The 19,535-nt window shown below is 43.3% G+C and overlaps 1 protein-coding gene across 1 annotated transcript in view; it reads left to right on the top strand.

The window, feature by feature from the left end:
* The first annotated feature begins 371 nt into the window (after positions 1-371).
* VWC2L (von Willebrand factor C domain containing protein 2-like) overlaps positions 372-19,535 on the top strand; it is a 50,788-nt gene continuing 31,624 nt past the window's right edge. Inside the window, exons 1-2 of the mRNA XM_009887568.1 lie at positions 372-782; positions 18,942-19,071. Of these exons, the coding sequence (XP_009885870.1) occupies positions 372-782; positions 18,942-19,071 (541 nt within the window). The remainder of the gene's footprint in view (positions 783-18,941; positions 19,072-19,535) is intronic.

Raw genomic sequence — 19,535 nt, 5'->3', positions numbered from 1 at the left:
TTTGTGGTGCATCAGAAAACTCAACTGCATGAATGAGGAAAGTGAAAATTGGATGATTCTGTAAGCCACCATTTCTATAGAGATATTTTGTGAGCATATGCACAGAGGCGTGTGTGTCTAAGTTATGTATTTCATATGCTTTAGTCGCTTTAACAATAATTGAGAAGAGGCTTAAGTCAAATGAAACGGTGATAGTTATCTGCGCAGTTGGAAAGCACTGATTTATTCTTGGGTGCTGGTTGAAACTATGGCCTTTAAAAGTCAATATTCCTTAGAATTTTGAGCTTGTTCTCACTTAAAAATATTTGTTTTCAGACCACAACACTGGTCTCCCTATGGAAGCAGCTGTTTCTATCTGGCATTGAAATCCCATGGAGAAGCTGAGGAGGGGGATGGCTCTTCATATCCATGAAGCCTGGATACTTCTGTTTGTAATCCCTGCTTTGGTCACTCCAGCTGCCATCAATCATGAAGACTACCCTGCTGATGAAGGGGACCAGACCTCCAGTAATGACAATCTGATCTTTGATGACTACCGAGGGAAGGGCTGTGTGGATGACAGTGGCTTTGTGTACAAACTGGGAGAACGTTTTTTCCCGGGACATTCCAACTGTCCCTGTGTCTGTACGGAGGATGGACCTGTTTGCGACCAACCAGAATGCCCTAAAATCCACCCAAAGTGTACAAAAGTGGAACACAATGGGTGCTGTCCAGAATGCAAAGAAGTGAAAAACTTTTGTGAATATCATGGGAAAAATTACAAAATCTTGGAGGAATTTAAGGTATGAAACCCTTTCTTCAGTATTTAATATCAGTATGCTCTAGGAATTGTATTTCTCTTGGGGACTCTCAAAAGGCACTCATTATTTGCTTACTGCTGTTAATCGATGCTAAAGCTGAAGTCCTTTCTAGCTGTGGTGCAGGTCTGGCTGATGTAAAAGCTGCCACCTTCCCCCTTCTGTGCACTCCCTGAGGGCTAATAGTCAAAATCCGCCGTGTGGAATGCCAGCCCTCTGAATCTGCCGCTCCGGACAACCTCCTTCCTTGCCCGTAGCGTGAATCAGGTTGGACTACCAATGTTTTCTGTAAAGACGGTGGTAAACCAATACTGAGTGCTTCTTAAGAACCCCTTTAACAATTTGGATAGCAAAAATTGATGGCATGGTACTGAGAGTTGTTACTCATAATTGTATGAGAATGCAAGTAAGTAGATTGCAAGCTATATTTAATATTTTCATTTCAACTGTGATAAGGCTGTCTAGAATGGCAGAAGATGAATTCCTAGGCAGATGACCATCTCAAGTAATGAGAAGTATGGGTTTGAATTGTAATGATTGAGTTCCTGTTAGGAATATTGTAAAGAAATCCTTCTGGAGTATATCTTAAAAGAAGACCAGATTTTCAAAAACCATTACCCTTCACACAACCTACATCTCTCATTCTAATGAGTTTGATTGCATGTTTTCAAGTCTGCGAGGGAAAACAGCATTTTACAATGAAGACCAGTGTCTGTAAAGGCAATAGGTATACACAAGTTTGTTCTCCCAGGACACATGGCTTTAAGATTCATACCTCCACAATTAACGACAGCCTATAACTCTTCATGGCTGTATGCCTGATCTTATTATACACTTGCCAATTTATTTTCTTTTCTGACAATGAAAACAATTCCATGTAGGTCTGCATACTTCGCAAGTTCTCGGTAACATAGATCACAATTTCCTTTTTCCCGGATATTGTCATTTTCAGTGGAAGTAGTATTTAGTTCCTTTCTTCTATCATGTATGGTTTACGTTCATCTTTCTCTGTCCGTCTGTAACTGCAATCACTCAGTATGAGCAAGACAGTTTAATGTCATAGGCACAAAGCAAAACAAATATATGGGAGCATCTCCTTGAGGGCCATCCTGATCAACCTGTTCTTTGCTTTGCTGAGGAATGTGAAGATGCCAATCTTGTGAACTGCTTAAATGACAATTTCTTCTTGCCCTAGGAAGGCTGAGCCCAACTTCATCCCACAATCACGCTTCAGCGATCCCATTTTGACTGCTGTGTCAGGTGATGACTTCAGCGATCCCATTTTGACTGCTGTGTTGTCAGGTGATGAAGTGTCCCACCTAGGTGTAATTCTGACACATGGCCAGGTTCTTAGGTGAGAGTTAGATGGACTCTTTTTGGAGAAACGTTAGGAAGGAGAAAGTGATACGGGCTCTTTTCAGAGAGATTTCAATGGGAGAATAATGAGATGGATCCATTAAAGTATCTTTTGCATGTGAATGAAGTACAAAAGAACTAATAGCTTTTCCTGAAAGAAATATTGCACCCTGGTGATGGATTAAGTGACAGAGAAACAGAATTTGGGGGAGAAAGGCTATTAGAGAGAGTTAGAGCAATCTGGTTCGTTGTATTCAAAATCTGTGGGGTATTGTGTGGAAAGTGAAGTTCCAGTATGCTCTGAGAAACACAAAGCAGAGATGGTGGCACGCAGCTCTCACACACAGTAACCTTCAGTCCAGAATAATGTGAGATCCTTCAGACTTAATTAACAGTCGAGCCTTTGACCTGGACCTGTGTTTTGCTGAGCGCTCTATACCTTGTGGAGTAGGGTAGAAATTGATTTTTTTGAGATCTATGTGTTTACCTAGAATAAATACTGAAATTATTTTTTTTCCTCTAAGTAGTGGAAGAGATGTGCACTTCCAGGGGTGTTTTGGGGGGAAAAATGGAGCACCACTGAACGATGAGTTTCTAAATGCTATAGGAAAGATAGAACTTCAAGATTCAGGAAACCGCTGCTATGATGAAGTGAAATCTTGACTTCATTGGAGCATCCAGGCATTTTGCAGTTTACTTCAGCAGAACAAAGATTTTACCTGCTATCTCCACAGATGAAATTCTGAGCAGTTCATAAGTTTTACAGGCTCTGAGCTCTGCTCTTCCCTCTTCCTGTTGAATTTATAAGGTCTGCAAACTTTCTCAAGTCCGTTTGACACACTGAAGTCAAAGAGGAGAGACTTTCTCCAGTCGTTCTGACTCACAGACAGCTTTCAGTGGAAACAGAGGCACTGTTTTATGCGGACTCGTAACCCTTTCACCCACTTGATTTACTTTTGCTAATATGTAGGTTCCAAATCATCATCCATAGAAGTGCTCATCACTGCTTAGTTACAACTGAAATTAGCCTCCATTTAAAAACCTTTTGCAAGCGTGCGTCTGTGTGTGCGTGCACACAAACATTCATACTTGCTCTAGTAGTATTACCAGGACTGATTCATCTCGTAGAAATTTCAACTGCCTGATCTTTCACAAATTAGGATCCTTTTTTTTCACTAGGATTTTTTTTTTTTTCTCCAGGATATCAAAATCTGTGAGAGGTATCCATTTGGGAGAATTTTCCTGTCTTGTTTCTAGGTTTCTGTTTAGGTTTGGGATGAGAAATCCAAATGTGATTTAATCTTTTTTTTTTTTTATTACCACTGTCAGTAACTGTGACTATCTCAGGGTAAAAGAGTAGTTATAAAGACCCATTTCTTGAATATTTAGCTTTCTTCTAGTGAACTGATCATGTACCTCTGATTTTTTTTGACTCATAGGAATCGTAAGCACAAAGTATAAACATGACAACAAGCCATTTAGCTTAGACAGCTGTCCAAATGTTTATGCTTGTGCCCTTAAATCGTTAGCAGGTACAAATGAAATGCTGAACTGAAGTTCAATGTTAAATCTAAACTCGTTAGTAGTTTTTCTTGTATCCTTTTGTAAAACCTTGTCTCCTTGACAGATGGTTTAGTAACCCTGTGTAGCATCTTCATAGCTCTGTAATGGGTCCTGGGAGATCTTTGTGGGTTTTGGACCCCAGCTGCCCATGTGGAGCCTGCCTTATCCCCTTGGTTTGCCTGGGACTTACCCCCAGCTTCAGCTGCGGCTGTGGTTCCACCTGGAAATGCCCGCAGGAAAGGTCAGCACAGTCTCCCTAATGTGAATCAGGATCTGACTCTAATATGTTTAATATGTAGATTGCTGCCCACTGTTCAGGAGTTTGACTCCTGTGGAGCAGTGCTCAGGAGGAGGTCTGGTGGCTTTTACTGGGATCTCTCTATCTCTTTCCCAACTTCATTTTCCAGTTCTCCCGTTGTTGGCCTTGAATCTGGTCTCTTGGGTCTCCTCCAGTCCCTCTCAGAGGCGAATGCAGGGTGACAGGCAGCTGCGGTGGCTCAGGGAAGGTGTGAAGGATGCTGCAAGCCTCAGGCAGTCTCTCTGTTTTCTCCAGAGAGATCTATCGGGGACTCTCAGGGTCACTTAGCAGCTTGCTTTTTCTCCCACACATCAGCCATGTTTTGATTTCAGTCCAGCTAAGGTCTGAGTCCCAGGCGCTCCGTGCTCGCCTCTACTAGCAGAGATCTTTCAGGGAGTTTGTTAACCCTCCCCTGTCTTCCTGGGGAGAGAAAACAAGCAAATAACAACTCAGAGAGCAGTCTCGGTTATTGAAAGTACACATGGTGGTGCTCTAAATTAATGTCCACAGACAGCAGCTTATGTAAACTTCAGGAGACAGTGTACCACCAGCATGATGGATGTTCATTGGCAGCTTATGGAGAAATCGTGCAAATGTCAGTGAGACAACAGTTTTTGTAAGTGCTGATTAGCTTTTACTCTCTTGCATAATTTACTGACAGAAAAGCACACGCCTACCCGGATTTAAGAAATTCATTTTACGGCAGGATTTAAGGTACATTTGTAGCCAGTTGGGAAAAGGATCAGGTTGTCAGTTTGAAAAGTCCATAGTCACTTCCCGAACTTCCCAGATCTTTCATCACCCAATATGGGCATACCCAGAAGAACCATCTTTCTATGGACCTGTATGAATCTGTAGCAAAATACCATTGCTAGGAAATGAACGATGCGTTCACAAGAGGTTGTCAAGCTGACATCTTGAAACATTCTCTTAATTTTAGACCCTACGGGCAGGAACTGCTCCCTGACCCTGCAGAAGAGTGAATCCCTGTGACATGGTTTTTGGTAGCATGGTGCCATCCTTCTCAAAGTCAGTGGCAGAAATTTTCACAGTCATTAAAGTATGTCCATTTTCCAGGCAGGACATTGTGTGAGTGATCCTTTGAGTGGGAACACAAGAGGTTTTGGCATCGCAACTCACTCTTCCTGGTAATATTTATGTCAGAAGAGCAGCTTCAACCTGCAGTTGTGAACCTGAGCTTGGTAACAGCTCTGAGCATCAAGGACTTTTCTTGGGAGCACGTCAGTGGCTGCCCTGCATTCTGCCAAGCACAGAGCTGCAATTTCTTCTGCTAATACTGAACCTCTGCTGCTGCCTTTCATCTGACTGCCCATCCCAATGACCTCTCCACCTCCTTGTCCTCTCCCCTTCCACCTTGTCTGCTCCCAAATCCATTCTTACTCAAAAAGTCCATAGGTGATGCACAAGCACAAGTGGGGAGGGACGGGAGAACAAACCTTGCCCCTGGGCAAGTGAAAAAAAAAAGCCAGGAAAGGGGAAATTGTAGCTTCATTCTAGGGCAGAAATCTCCACTGACTTGAAAAGAGCCAGGATTTCACTGCTGGAGTTCTACTTTATTTTTCTTTCCCATACTTCCTGCCACTATATCTTAAGTTCATTGCTTTGTTTTGTCCACAAATCATCTGTAATCCTTCAGCTAGGGCTTCTGTATCTCGCTGACTTTCTGTCTTCTTGAGCAGCACTTTGCGCAGTAGGGATCGCAGCCCTAACAGGGATCTTCAGGGTATAATCAGAATCCAAAATAAATGAGGGACTATATGAGCATAGCATTATCTTATACTAATTCTCATCTCATTATGGAAACCTTTACTTCAGAATAGCGGCACCTCCTTCTCCTTTGTTAATGCTCTTTAAAAATGTTTTATTAATGCAATTATCTCAATATAACTTAACAAAATAAGACCTCTCATCAAAAGGCATTAGCACATGCAAGAGTGTATTCAGCTGCTATCCTGGCATCTTTCAGTCCCTGAAATGCAGTGTGTCCATTCTGGGACTGGAAAAAAAGGAGGCAATGAAATCAAAAAGTGATTCCCCACCCCCAGAACCGTGCCAGAAATAGAAATTAAGTGGTGCAAACTACAGCCTGACTCTGACCACTAGTTACCCAGCCTGGGAGTGCAACCTCATCAAATATGAATGAAACACTTGGGACATTGCCGGAGCATTACTGATGGGATGATGCTGTTAGGCGAAAGACAAGAGTTTGTTGCAGCCCTGGGTTGAAAAGGAAGGTGAGGGGGAGAAGTGTACAACCATCTGGTGCCTGGTGAGGTGCAGTGGGCTGCTCTGAGAGTCCCTCAGCCCTGCCCAGGTGTATTGACCTGTCCAGCTGCAGGTTTGGCGTGTGGATGCTGCGGTTTATGTCTGCGTGAGAGAACAAAGATACATCTTAAGTCTGAGGAGCTTCATTAAGCCGCTAGAAAAACAAAGTGGGGAAGAAAGAGAGGTTCTTTACGGAGTTTTCTCATCTATAATAGGAGTGTTCAGTTTCCTGGTGAATCTTGGAGAGCACTCAAATCACGGCAAGCTAATCGTCACAAGAACTAGCATTATTAAAACCTCTTGGTAGTATACTAACCAGTCATCCAAATCACTGGTAGGTTTTCGATCTTCACTCTTAAATTACAAGAAACTGATTACTAACCCAAGCCAGCATGGGGCCCCGGTTTTAATATTGGCATTTTTCTCTCCAAGGTATGTGCAGCAGGTTTTTTTCCCCACTATGACTCAAACAAATGGGCCCTTTTTTTTTTTCTTCTCCTTCTTCTTGTGTGTTCTGCAATTTCACGTACGGCTAGAAAATCATAATACAAAAGAAATTTCAATAACGTGCCTGTGCTTTAATAAAAGGAGCTATGAACAATGCCAGCTCTGAAGATAGCATACAGCCATTGAAATCAGACAGGGGAAACAGAACATCAGTCAGATGGAAAAGTATGATTTATTATCTCCCTCCTGGCAAAATTACAGTGACAGTGTCTATGCAAAGGAATCTGAAATTACTGACTTACTGTATTTCTGTCATAATTTGTACCAAGAAAACAGACTAAAATAGATAGGCATGCCATATATTGATCTATAGTGATAACTATTTTTAAACTATGTTATGTACTTAGCTACTGATTCTATAACATATATATTACATTATGCACAAGTATATTATTACAATACGTGAAAGAGGATGGGCTATATTCAGAATTTGGCTACAAAAAAATCCATGCTGTTGTTTTCCCCAGATCACAGTAATACATGGAGGCCCAGAAAGCTCGGAGCTCAGTGGCGCCAGCTGCGCGGCACACATACCCTCTCGAAGCTCCCCATTGAAATAAATGAGACCCAAAACTCAAGCGTCAGCATGATTCAAAATCACCAGGAATTAAGCACAAGCCCCCGTGTCTTAATCACAGTGCACCGGTGCAGGAGCACAATGCAGAATTTGGCCTGTATGTGCAAGCCCAAGGGATTGGTATTTTTCCAGTAAATATGACACAGGAATGAACATATGCCCAACATTTGTACCGTCAAAGCTGTGGCTGGGCTTTCAGATATTCACTCCAGGAAATAGCCCATCAGTTCTGCTTGCTTCCAGAATTGGGGGCTGTCCAGAGAGCTACTGAAAGAGAGGAGATATCTCTGCGCAGCTGGAGAAGAGGCTCTGGCACTCCCCCTCCCCTCCATCGCTGCTGGAGCCATGCTGGTAGGAAAATGGGATGTGCAGTACGTGCAACTGTTACCAGCTCCTTCCAAGAGTGGTAAAATCAAGTCTGAGGCTTTATTATCGTGCCAGACAGTGCTCGGTGGGGCCAAGGAGAGAAGCGCTCATCCCTTGGCTCACCCAGGGTATGTCCATCTCTGTCACCCGAGATGTTTCTGTAGGGCTGGTGAGCATGAGGTCCTCAGGTCATCAGCTTGTGAAGAAGGATGTCATCCATAGGAATGTTGACAGATCATTGGGAAGAAGTTTTTCAGACAACCTTTCCTGCCAGAGCGAGGGGAAGTGCAGGTGTGTGTTTGTTGTTACTGGAATGTGCTTTACACAAAATTGCATTCATTAAAAATAATGCTTAATTAGCTAATTATCCTAGTTATTGTTTTTAAGACTATAATTAGATAAGTCATGTAATGACAACACTCAGTCTAGTTGCAAAATAAAAATACACATAGTGTTAAGCTTCCTTACTCTTCGCTCCGTGGTACAGTTCAGAGGTAGTTCTTTGGGAATTACAACAAAATCAGGATGTTTGGAGGAGCACTAGGGTTTGAAGCAGCTCCTCAAAGCAGAGAACCTCTCACTCTGTTAACTGTGGTCATCCTGGTTGGGAGAACCTTTCTGACTGAGGGTTAACCCAGTGTGGTCCTTGTGTTAGCAGACCCCAGTGTATCCTCTCACCACAGATAACCTGTTGAAACCCATTTTCATTTCACATCCTTCCCAGCTTGTGCTCATAACCAAATGTGATAATGTCCCCTGAGGGACAGAAGCCTCCCAGACCCTGCTGACTTTTCTCCTGATAGTTTCAGCAATGGCAACTGGATACAAGGGGCAGATGGGAGAATTTGGAAAACGCCTTCTCCATAGTTATCAACTATTAAAGACCTGCTGTATTCTGGGAACAGGTTCTCTGCTGCTGTGAACTGCTGCAGCTCCATGGATCATGGGTGGCCCATTGGGATGTTGCACTGGTGTAAGGTTCGGTACCAGTTAGATACTCCTCTGTGGAGTTTGCCTGACACTGACATGAAGTGAGGACTTGCCTGAGGGAGCTCTTATGAAGTCTAATCCACCTTGTCATCTGACAGAAAACAAAAAGTTAGGCTAGGCTATCAAAAAAGTACAGATAATGGAGAAAGAGACAAAAAGCAGCCCAGAACAAGTCAATATTTCATATGATCTGTTTGCCCCTCTCCCACCTCTCCACATGCAATGAACACAGGGACGGTGACAAGGCCCAGAAGCAAAGGAAACCAAACCCAGATCAAACCCAAGCAGACAAGTGATGTTAACCCACTGGTGCAACTACGACTCACCACTTGGCAGGACGCAGCTTTGAATCAGGGCCTGGAGACAGTGAAGGGGAGGGGGATGTATGTATAGATGTAAATGTGGGCACTCAGCACCCTTGAGCTCTTGTACCCTCAGCAACGTAAATGAAAAAAGCAAGTAAACTCCTCATCACTCTTCAGACGTAGACTTGGGTTCAGCCAACGTGTCTTTCCTTAGGAGGAGGAGAAGGTGATACAGCAACAGGGGGTGTTAAGTAATGAGCTCTTGTCTCCAGCTCTGATGCCAGAAGAAATCCTGAGCTCAGCGGAGGTGTTCAAGAGCAAAGTGTTCAGGAAGAAGCTGCTGCTTCAGAGGGAAGGAGGGACCATTTTGGTGTGCCGGTGGGACGCAGGAGCTCCCACTGCAGTACCAGAGAGGTGGGACTGACTTCCCTTAGGGCACAAGAGGTGCAAAACTGTGCAAAATGCTGAGAGTGATACAGCACTGAAATCTGCAGGGTGGGGCCTACAGCAAGAGGAGCTTACACCTTCCCTTGACTGCCATGACCCAGCCAGGAGTCACCCAGCAGGGTGATTGTTTCCAGCTGCCTGAGTTGTGTGGGGACACAGAGCTCATCTTCAGACAAAACAGACTGACTCCAAAAATTGCATTCAGTTTGACCGAACAGCCATGATCTGGCTGTCTTGCGAGTAAAAGAGTCACAAGGGCCAAATCCATCACTGGTGTAAATCTGCCTGGCCTGTACTGTGGCTATGGAAGGTGCATCTGATGATCCAGACAGAAACCTGCAGGAGAAAGAATGGGACCAAGATCCAGATCTCCTACCCATTGGGTTATGTTGGATGGATTGTTATGTTGTACCTACCTCCGTAATACAAATGCAGTATTTTACCAGTACATAGAGGTGATTTCACCACCTCCTCCCATCTTTTGTCATGAATGAAAAAGGAAACAGCAGATTCAGGTACAGGGAAAACACACGTAAAAGGTATCAGCTTTCTGAGCAGGTCCTTGGTCTCTTTCTCCCTGTCCCAGGAGGCTTTCTCCTAGATGTGTCTCCTTCACTGATAGTGGCAAGAGCACACAGGGAGGGAGCAGACAGCAGGAAGCTGCCAGCTGGGCTCACTTTCCCTATTGGTATTAAAAGGTATTAACAAATGTGAAGCACACACAAACATTTTGTCTGTGTGTGAACAGGACTGCGCATCACAGGTCGGAGCCACAGTCCCATCTGTCATATCTGTAACCTTTTGAAGTACGTCCTGTTCCCTGTGCACTGGGCATGTCTGAACTTAAAAAAAACCATCGTAATAGAGTCATAAAAATTATCACTGAAATAATAGAGACCTCTAGTCCCCTCAGGCCCAGAGTAGGGGAGGTGCAACTATTGTCAGGAATAAAAGAAGACATATATCAAAACAAAGAGAATGTTTTTATGAAAGAAGTGCAAAGTCATGTTGTTACAGAAAGCTCCACTGCTGCTCTCTGGGGAGAAAAACAACCACGAGACTGCAGATACAGAGCTCCCGTGGAGAAAGGGCCAGGGCTCGGCTCAAGGTTGTCTCTCATCAGCTAATGGAGGAGTCACGAGTCACTCTCCAGACCCAGACGTGCTTCCAGGAGCCTTTTAAACCCATCAAATTGTATGGTACATAGCAAATATATAAGTACAAAGCTCCTAATGCCATCACAATCCTGAATCACCAGATGTGGGCTCAGGATACCCGTGGTGAGGCATATCTTCTGTGCTTCTCTCCCTCATCTGGCTTACTGATCTGTAGTAGCTCCCCAGGAATTTTTACAAAAGGATGGTAAAGATAATGTTGTCTTCAGGTATGGACAGGCATGGTCTGGGGATGAAGGGAGAAGAGGTATACATGATCTGGGGGAATTGCAGCATCTTTACATCATCTCCAGAATCCAAGCCTGGCCATCAGCCTGCTGGAAGGACTCTTGTAGCTGTGAGTAGACAAGCAGCAGTTAGGGATAACTAAAATCGAGCTTTGATTGGAGATCTGCAGCATCTGTAGGCTAAGAAAACAGGCAAGTCTTCTTCAACCTCCTCGTGATGGGGCTGCTTTGTGTATAGGATGGAGTCACTCTTTATAGAAAATATTTTCAGTAATGTCTTTGTGTCTCTCTTGTCCTTTCAGTTGAGTGAGAAATTTGTCATTTCATTTCAGTCCTATATTTGTAATGCTTGTGTGCATGTTGGGGACTCCCTTAGAAAAACAGGATCTCGGCATCCACTTCTGCTGCTTCCTGGACGCCAGCTCCTTGTTTAGCCAATCTGCAGTATGGTGCAAGCATTTTTCAATTTTCGGATGGCACAGTTCATTTGTATTGCTAGTGCTCCATGTACGTGGGATACAGCTCCAGTTTTTCACTGCAAATAAATGATCTAATGACTTAGTACTTTTTTCCTGTTGCAAAATCATTTGCAACCTGATGGTGTTTTCAGTGATTGTACTCATCTATAATCACTCACTGGGTTGTTTATTTGAGCAACTTTCCACCTATGGAAAATCCAAGTCATTACAGTTTCTGCAGCATAATTGATACTGTGTCTCCAGTAGCTGGATGGATGATTTTTGTTTTTTTAAGTAAGTGACAAAAGTGAGTGAAATTTTTGCCCCATGCAAGTTCTTGCATTGGTGCACACACATGCGCACACAAAAAAAAAAGCCATTTACCAAATTTTTAACACAAGTCAGACAGTTATTTATGCTAATAGTAAAGGCAAAGTGAGAAGCCCAGAACAGAATTGGGCTGATTTCAGTCTTGTCTTCAGGTGGGACTCGCTAGCTAGCCTGTTCTCCACAGTTTGGCATCTGCGAAATTTCTCAGTTGAAAGCTTTCTCTGAACTTCCCTGCAATCTCTTGCTAATCTGCCTGAGATCACAGGCAATTTCAATAACAATGAAAATGATGCTAATTTTGACTTCAGGAGTATCTTCGATGAGTGCTATCCCTGTTTCTTTTTTATTCATCTACCGTGGTTTATGTCTTTCCACCTCAGCCATAATGCAGAAACCATTTTTGCCTCCGATTTTATTCATCAGGTCCTTTTTAACTTTCTTCCCTTTCTTGCTTCCTGCCAATAAATTCACCACCTGAAACTGTAGCTACAAAAATCATTTCCATCAGAATTGCCATTGTCCTTAGTGTCATTAAAAGTTACAGCTACTCTTAAGATGTAAGTGCCCAATTTGACAGACTTCACATCGCTCTGCTTTTCCTGCTGTTTTGTCTGCATGGAGCAGGATGCCATCAGTCGAGCCTGGCTGAGGGGGGAGGCTGAATGTGATTATCTATATGAGCACTGGCACACACTCTCCTGAAAGCTAAAAGATGGAGAGGTTGGCAGCAGCGATGGTTTTCGGCTTTCCTTTCCTCGGAGTCCAGCACTCGCAGGGGGATGGCACACATCCAGTCCTTCCCAGGGAGATGTAGGGAGGAGGTGCCTGTGGGTACAGCTAGTGGCTCCAAATCTAAGGCAAGGTAGTGACAAATGTATGCAGAAGTACCAGGTTCGATCCATTGCGTTCAAAACTGCCGTGACGTCAGTAGAAATGGAGATGATGGCATTTTCTTTTTAAGGGGTTTGCACTTCTTTTTCTAACGTGTTCCCAAAGGGGGAGAAAGTACTGCAGCTCCATATTCAGTAAAACTACCATGAAAAATATTTTATCCCTTTGTAAGATAATCTAGAAAAGGCATATACTTATGCACCATTTCCTTTTTGGTGTTTAAAGGAGGTGGGAGCTAACATGCCTGATTAAGGTTTGCAGTGATATCAAGAGTCCTGGCATCTGCTCTGCATTTGCTCTGGTGTGATGGATCCTTGAGGTTCCAGGGGGGTCAGAAAGAAAGCCCACTGACTTAATTTCTTGGTTATACACCACTTCAGATTCCAGTCAACCAAGGAGATTTCGCCAGTCATTCTGCTCATCTTGCAAATATACCTCTATGACTGTGAAAGGCATCACAGGCCCCAGTAGCAGGTCAGTTCCATTCAGTGGAAATACTTAGATTGTCTTCTGCTAACTTGAACAGCCCCTGCATGATAGTGATGTCTATTTTAACACGATTAGATGGTTGTAAACACTTACATGAAGCTTTTCTATTCCCTTCCTGAAAACAAATGTCAAGTATTTGTGATATAATAGCTGTAAAGTTTGTATTGCTCTGTAGTTGTTTGCTAGTAGCTGTGTATAATTGATGAAGGGCTGTTGTGTGATAGACAGCACGAGGACATGGTCCTTATGTGACCACTTCATGGGACCTAGTCAATGAGATTAAGTCTTTGAGTATGGGATTATGGGATATTCTTGTACAAATACCCTCCTCAAGCTTTGCTGGAGAGAATAGGGAAGTGGCGGAAGAGAGCAGGCCAGTAAGTCCCGATAACTGGATCCCTGAACAGATGACTAGAGGGCAATTGCAAGAATTTGCAGTAGCTTTGAGCAACCTATACGCTAGCTCCAGCAAAGGTGTAAACCTTCTTTCCTGAGGCTGAAAACTCAGGTACAAAGAAAGTACCACACAATCCAAAGTATTTTCTTGAAAAGGTGAGGAGAGGTCCAAAGTCTCAGGAAGTGGCTGTGCTAAATATACCTGGAGGAAATCAGGAGCCAGCATTTAAATTCATAAGATTGGAAGTCTCAAGGAGCAACAGGTCTGTGTATAGTCTGTTTTATTGATGTATGATCCATTGGCTCTTGAAATACTTAAGTGCCAATGGCACTTTGCTCTCAGGAGACTGCTTGGAAAATGGGCACTGTTTTCCCAGCTCCTGGAGGGGAATGAACTGCAACCCCCCAGTCTGAGTGAAGGCAACTGGATTTATCACGGCTGATCACAGGAGGCTGTGGCCTTAAAACTTGGTCTGAGACCTTTTCTGAGCTGGGCAGCAGCCCTCATGTGGGACTGAAATGAGTGCTCTTGGAAACCGCAGTTAGCCTGGTGAATGTGACAGCAGAGCAAAACCTGGGAGAAATTGCTTCTGATTGACAGATCAAACAGGTAAAGAAAAAGTATCCATCAGAGGTCATATTCAAAGTTTTTCATTTGTCTTAAGTAAATCACTCCCTTTCCAGCTCTCTAGAGATGTTTATGTAGAAGCAGCTAAGAATGATTGACAAGCAGATGTGTAGACAGAGAATCCTTATTGGAGACAGGGAAGAGGAAGGCTGCAGTACAGTGTTTCATATATATATATATGCTTCCTCCATTCACTGAAGGAGAATACTTATTACTCAGTAATAAGCTTTTGCAGGACAATCTGCATGTTACAGAAAAATCTTTCACATGCATGGGCGGCAGAGAGGTGAGGGTGCTGTAGTTGTGGACAGGGCTTAAGCAAAGGGTGAAGTACAGGTGAAGTTCAGTAAGTATTTGGACAAGAGAATTTCTATGATTAAATGAGATGTATCAGATGCAGTAAAGCAAGATCTTGCAAGGTCTTGCCTAAAAACTTGAAGTTTTATTTCTCTGTTATTTGTGTGATTCTACCAGCTGCCTTGTTTTAAAAAGAAATGCTTGATTCAGATTTCTTCAGCTATAGAAAAGCATAAAAGAGTAGATTCAGACACTGAGTTTTGCGTTCAGTTTTTCCATTTTCTTTTCTCCTCCTCTCCCTTAAGTTTGGGAAGAATTGGCATTTTAGGCTATTTCCTGAAGAATTGTTTGATCATGCAATCTCTCTGTCTGTCCACCAGTCCTTCTGGATGACTTGAGGGCATACTGGAGCTCTCAAGTGTAGACCTCTCAGAGGTGTGCCGTTTCTGTGGTTTTATGAAACCTAGTGTCTGACTAAAGAAGGACCCATGTGTTGCCCAACTCCTTTAAGAGAGGGAGCCCCTTATCACTGTCAGGAGTAGCTAGCTGATGTTAGCAAACATAATTCCTACATGGGCTGGCATTTGCTTCCAAAGAGAGGGTGAAAATGGTGGGGACCTGGTGTGTGCGGGAGCAAGAGTAAAGTATCCACATCTTGTTTGGCTTCCTGATTTCCCCTGCTCAGTGTGTATCTTGTTTCTCATTCTGCTGTTTCCATTGCTGCCTTTTCCATTTGTTTGTTTATATCATCTATCAAGTTTATCATTATGTGCTCATGCACATAAAATCTTTATTAGCCATGCGTATTCTCTATTCTCTGTTTTAATCTTCCTTCCTTCTTTCTTTGTTAACAAACTCTGCTGATTGCAGATGTTTCCCATTTGATAGCACCTGAGACTAAGGTTTTCCAGCCACGCAACCGAAGGAGTGCTGGCTCCTTCTTCCTGCCACCCCGCTGTGTGGGATGGGGCCATCCCCTGACAGAAGCAAGGGATGAACCTGCCCTCCCAGCCAAACCTGGGGTCACAGTCCTCCTTGAGATCAATAGAACAGAAGGAAAATAGAAGATGGGCCATGATCTTAGGTGTGGTTATAAACAGTGGTGTTCAGGGTCCACATCCTTGTGCTTCTTTGGTCTCTTTGAAGTGACTGACTGAAGGAGAGGGGAATCGGGGTCAGTGTTGAGACTGAGAAGGCCCTTTGTGCTCTGTGTCCCACTTCATCTGCTCTCAAAACCCCCTCAAAGCAGATGTTGGCCACATCTGCTTCCCACCAACTAGGCTTGACTTGGCCCCTACACTGACAACAACATCAAAGAACATATATCGTCACTGTTTCTGAGGGTTACTGCTCTCACCCTCATTGTAAGTGAAAATTGGGTAAAAAGAATTTCAGGTGCTTTGCACCAGTTCTCCCAAGTCAAAATGATCTACTGATACCTTCTACAAAAGGACCCGGTTCACTCCTCTGGTTTTAATGGTAGGTCCATTTGTTAAAACATACCTTGAACAGTAAGGGACCATGCAATTGTGTGGACATGTATCTGTGTTATGGCTGGGCACCATCAACACCCTTTCCCTTTAGACAATGCTGAGAAGGACATTTCTGCACCAACATCTCTTGAAATCCTTCCTAACAAATCCTTCCCTGGAGAGTCTTCTGAGAGACTATTCTGCCTTGGACAGGTGAAGTGAATAAATCATCATCTGACCCAAGCCTTTTATGATCCTTTAATCTTAACGTTTTTTCCAGATTTACAGTTTAAGCAGCACCAACAAAGTGTTTGCACTGTCCATGTGGGAATGGTGTAGCCTTGGATTTGTGTCCTTTCTCCTTCGTACTTCAGAAACCCTCTGTATTTTTTCAACCTTGTTTTCCAGTAGGGATGAGAGTTTCTTTTCAGGAATTGGTGTTAGCTGCTGTTTGAACTTCAGTGGCTACAAACGTGTAGACCACCCCTCTCCCATGGGGGATAAATCTTTAAATCAGGTATTGGGAAACAAAACTTTGTGACATCTTTCACTGGTTCCAGTTTGTCAATTTGCTGCTTCATCTACTTACTGTCTATGTAAATAAATAGAGGACTTTTGTGGCCAGTGTTCCTTAATTGTTCCACAAGAAGAGTAGCTCCAGGGAAATTAATAGATGGGATGCAGAACCCACAGACAACAGTAAAAATGATCAGTCATTGTGTGCTTGGGGCAAGGTCCTTTCTGAAAGGGCAGGGGTTTGCAAATTGGATCCCAAAGCACATCCCACGGCAGAAAGTGCCGAGACATTCATAAACTAACTGGAGAGGAAGACTGGAGTCATCCATGAAGGTGAGGGGCTGGGTAAGGGGCACTAGCAAGTGAACAAAATGGTCAGATAGAGGGAGATCCTGGAGTCAAGACCGAGTAGCTTTACCTTGATAAGATGGGGAAGAGGAGGTGGCTGAGAAAAGTCTTGTTGTTCATGGCAAAGCTGCCTTTTCGTTTGCTGGCTGCTCATTCCTCATACTGCCGAGGTGTGCTTTCCTTCTTTAATTGTGTGCAGTTCTTCCCCCTTGAAAAGCCGCTTTCAGTGTCAGGCAATATCATGGTTTATAACAGTGTCATTTTCAGGTTACACCAACAACGCAAAAGTAAAAGATGTGTATGCCATGTCTCATTTGCTCAGTTGCAGAGTCATTCAGGGGCATCTTCTCTTGTGCTGATCATCTCTAAGCCACAGATTGGGCTGCAGTCCTGGAAACGCATCATGTATTTCTTCTTTGCAGCCATTGTAGTAGTGAAGATGGGGACAAGTCCTGAAGGATACGTCAGTGAAAGCCTCCACAAATCACAAGATCTAGTTCTACTGCTCAATATAATTAGCGATTAAAATGAGTAAAAACAAGGCAGCAATTTTCTTATTGATCCCTCAGCAAATAGTTCTGTCTATTTTCTTCTGTATTGTTTCTTCTTATTAAATAGCCTTGAATAAGAAATGTCAGTCAAATGAATTTAGATTCCTGGTGCTTCAGACAGAAATCAAAGCAGGATTGAATGAGGAAAAATAATTAGAGAGAGGAATTCCACCTCCACAGACTTCTTCCCCTGCTCAAGGAGTGCTGATTTTATCTAAATTGCCAAAGCTGTGAGCAAATGAGAGGTGATGGGAATTATAGACTGCAGACACTGAGACAAAGCAAGGGAAGGTTTAATTAGTGCATTTTAAGGTAGAAATGAATTTCTTGGGAATAAATTATTTGATTCGAGACATATGGAGCTTCTTAGAGGTGAACTGGAAGGCTTTTTACCTGGCAGAACCAGGGCTCACAGGTTGTATCTGTCTTGTAGAAATGAGTGGCCCATCACTGGGGTCTGAAACACATGGGGATGAATCCTCCTTTCCTTGGCATCTCACTTCTGGTTTTTTTAATATAGAGGAGTTCCCATTGCCGCATATTCCCATCAATGCAACAGAGGGCAGATTTTTTTCCAATACCCACATTTACTTGTTCAAGTGCTACTGACGGATCTACCATTGCTGAGGAATTGGGATTTATGTATTGAACCTACAGGTACTGAAAGGAAGTTACTTTCCTTTCAAATTCTCCTCTTGTTCTCCTTTCTTAGCTCTGTTGTCATCCTTTCATCACACTTGCACACACATAAGGACACTGGGAAACTTAAATCACCAACCTTTCTATTTTTTGACAGATTTCCACAGGTTTTTTAAGGGGGAAACAATGACAACTCTCTACTATTTGGAGGTGGATAAGAATTCCTGTTTGAACTGATGGAGCTGAAGCAAAACCATTTAGCTGAGTGCTTTAATCCAGAACTCCCCGACTTCAGCAGAATTATTCAGGCTCTTAATTTATATATTCTGTGTGAAGCAGTTGCTCACAAACCTTGTTGAAACAGGCAGGAGCAGGGCCAGGGCCGGGTCTAATGGTTATGTTATGGAAGTGCTGACAGATTCCTGATGCAGGTGCTGCACAGACGCAGAATAAAATGCTTTTGCCACCCCAAGAGCAACAGCGTTCTCCTCTGCTCTGAAAAGCGGGAGTGAAAGCACATAGAGAGGCTGGTGGATGGACCCACCACCCCAGCAGCACCTTTCTGACCGCTTGGGGTTTGCTGGCAGTGGTGGTCTACATGAGATAAGAATATGACTTGGAAAATCACCCTGTCCTCCCTTTCTGGGATAAACCACCACTCGTGATCTTCCAAAAATCCTGCTCTGCTCCCAGCCGAATGTGTAAGATAACAACAGATGGGTAGAGCCAGAGGTAAAACCCAATGGCTTCAGCTGGGTCTTTTTGACGAAGGGACCTAAAGGCTCATAAATGCTAAAAAACCCCACACCCTCTCTGGGAAAACAAGTATCATGCTTGTTGTTTTTTTCTAATGTTCTAGTTGCCTATTTTAGATGTTGCTATTTTGTCCTATAGGTTAATTTGTATTACCCATGATGAATGAATGCAGTCCAGAGGTATTGAACGCTGATGTGTTTATCTTGTGGCAAGATAGAAATGTTGCAAACTTGTGAGCTACGGGAGGAAATGGGCTAATTTTAGATTTGTTCCTAGCCCTCGCCATGCGAATGGTGTCGCTGCGAGCCCAGCAATGAAGTTCACTGTGTTGTAGCAGACTGCGCAGTTCCCGAGTGTGTCAACCCAGTCTATGAACCAGAACAGTGTTGTCCTGTCTGCAAAAATGGTAAGAAAGTACTGTATTGGCTTTAAGAAAGAGCTATAAAGGAAACATTTTATTAAAATGTTGTTACCGATGCATCACCAGGAGGTTTGCTTCCATCAACACAGGCTGGCGTTGGGGCTGTTACTTCTCCTTGCGTGTGGGCTTCGGTTACAAGGTGGCAACTGTGAAAATTAAGGCTACCCTTCCTGGCCTGTGTCCTCACATGGAAATTATGGGATTGCTGACTTCAGTAAGGCTTTATAGGACTGAGTCCTGATATCAGTGATAGTCATTTCATGTCTTTGCTTTTTTCTCATAATTAGTCTAACATGAAATCAAGTATATAAGAAAAGAGAGAGTCTTTGTCCCTAAATTAAGAAACCAATGGTTATTACCTAAGACCAGGGGAAAACTCACTGAAATCCATGGCAGAACTTCCATTGGGGCCAGTAAGACACCCACCAAGCCTGTAATTTTGTAGGTTG

This window comes from Charadrius vociferus, unplaced genomic scaffold (genome assembly GCF_000708025.1).
Source record: "Charadrius vociferus isolate BGI_N301 unplaced genomic scaffold, ASM70802v2 scaffold136, whole genome shotgun sequence".
NCBI classification, from domain to species: Eukaryota; Metazoa; Chordata; class Aves; order Charadriiformes; family Charadriidae; genus Charadrius; species Charadrius vociferus.
Note: the sequence above shows the minus strand (reverse complement) of the source record. Positions and strands in the feature narration are given on the sequence as shown.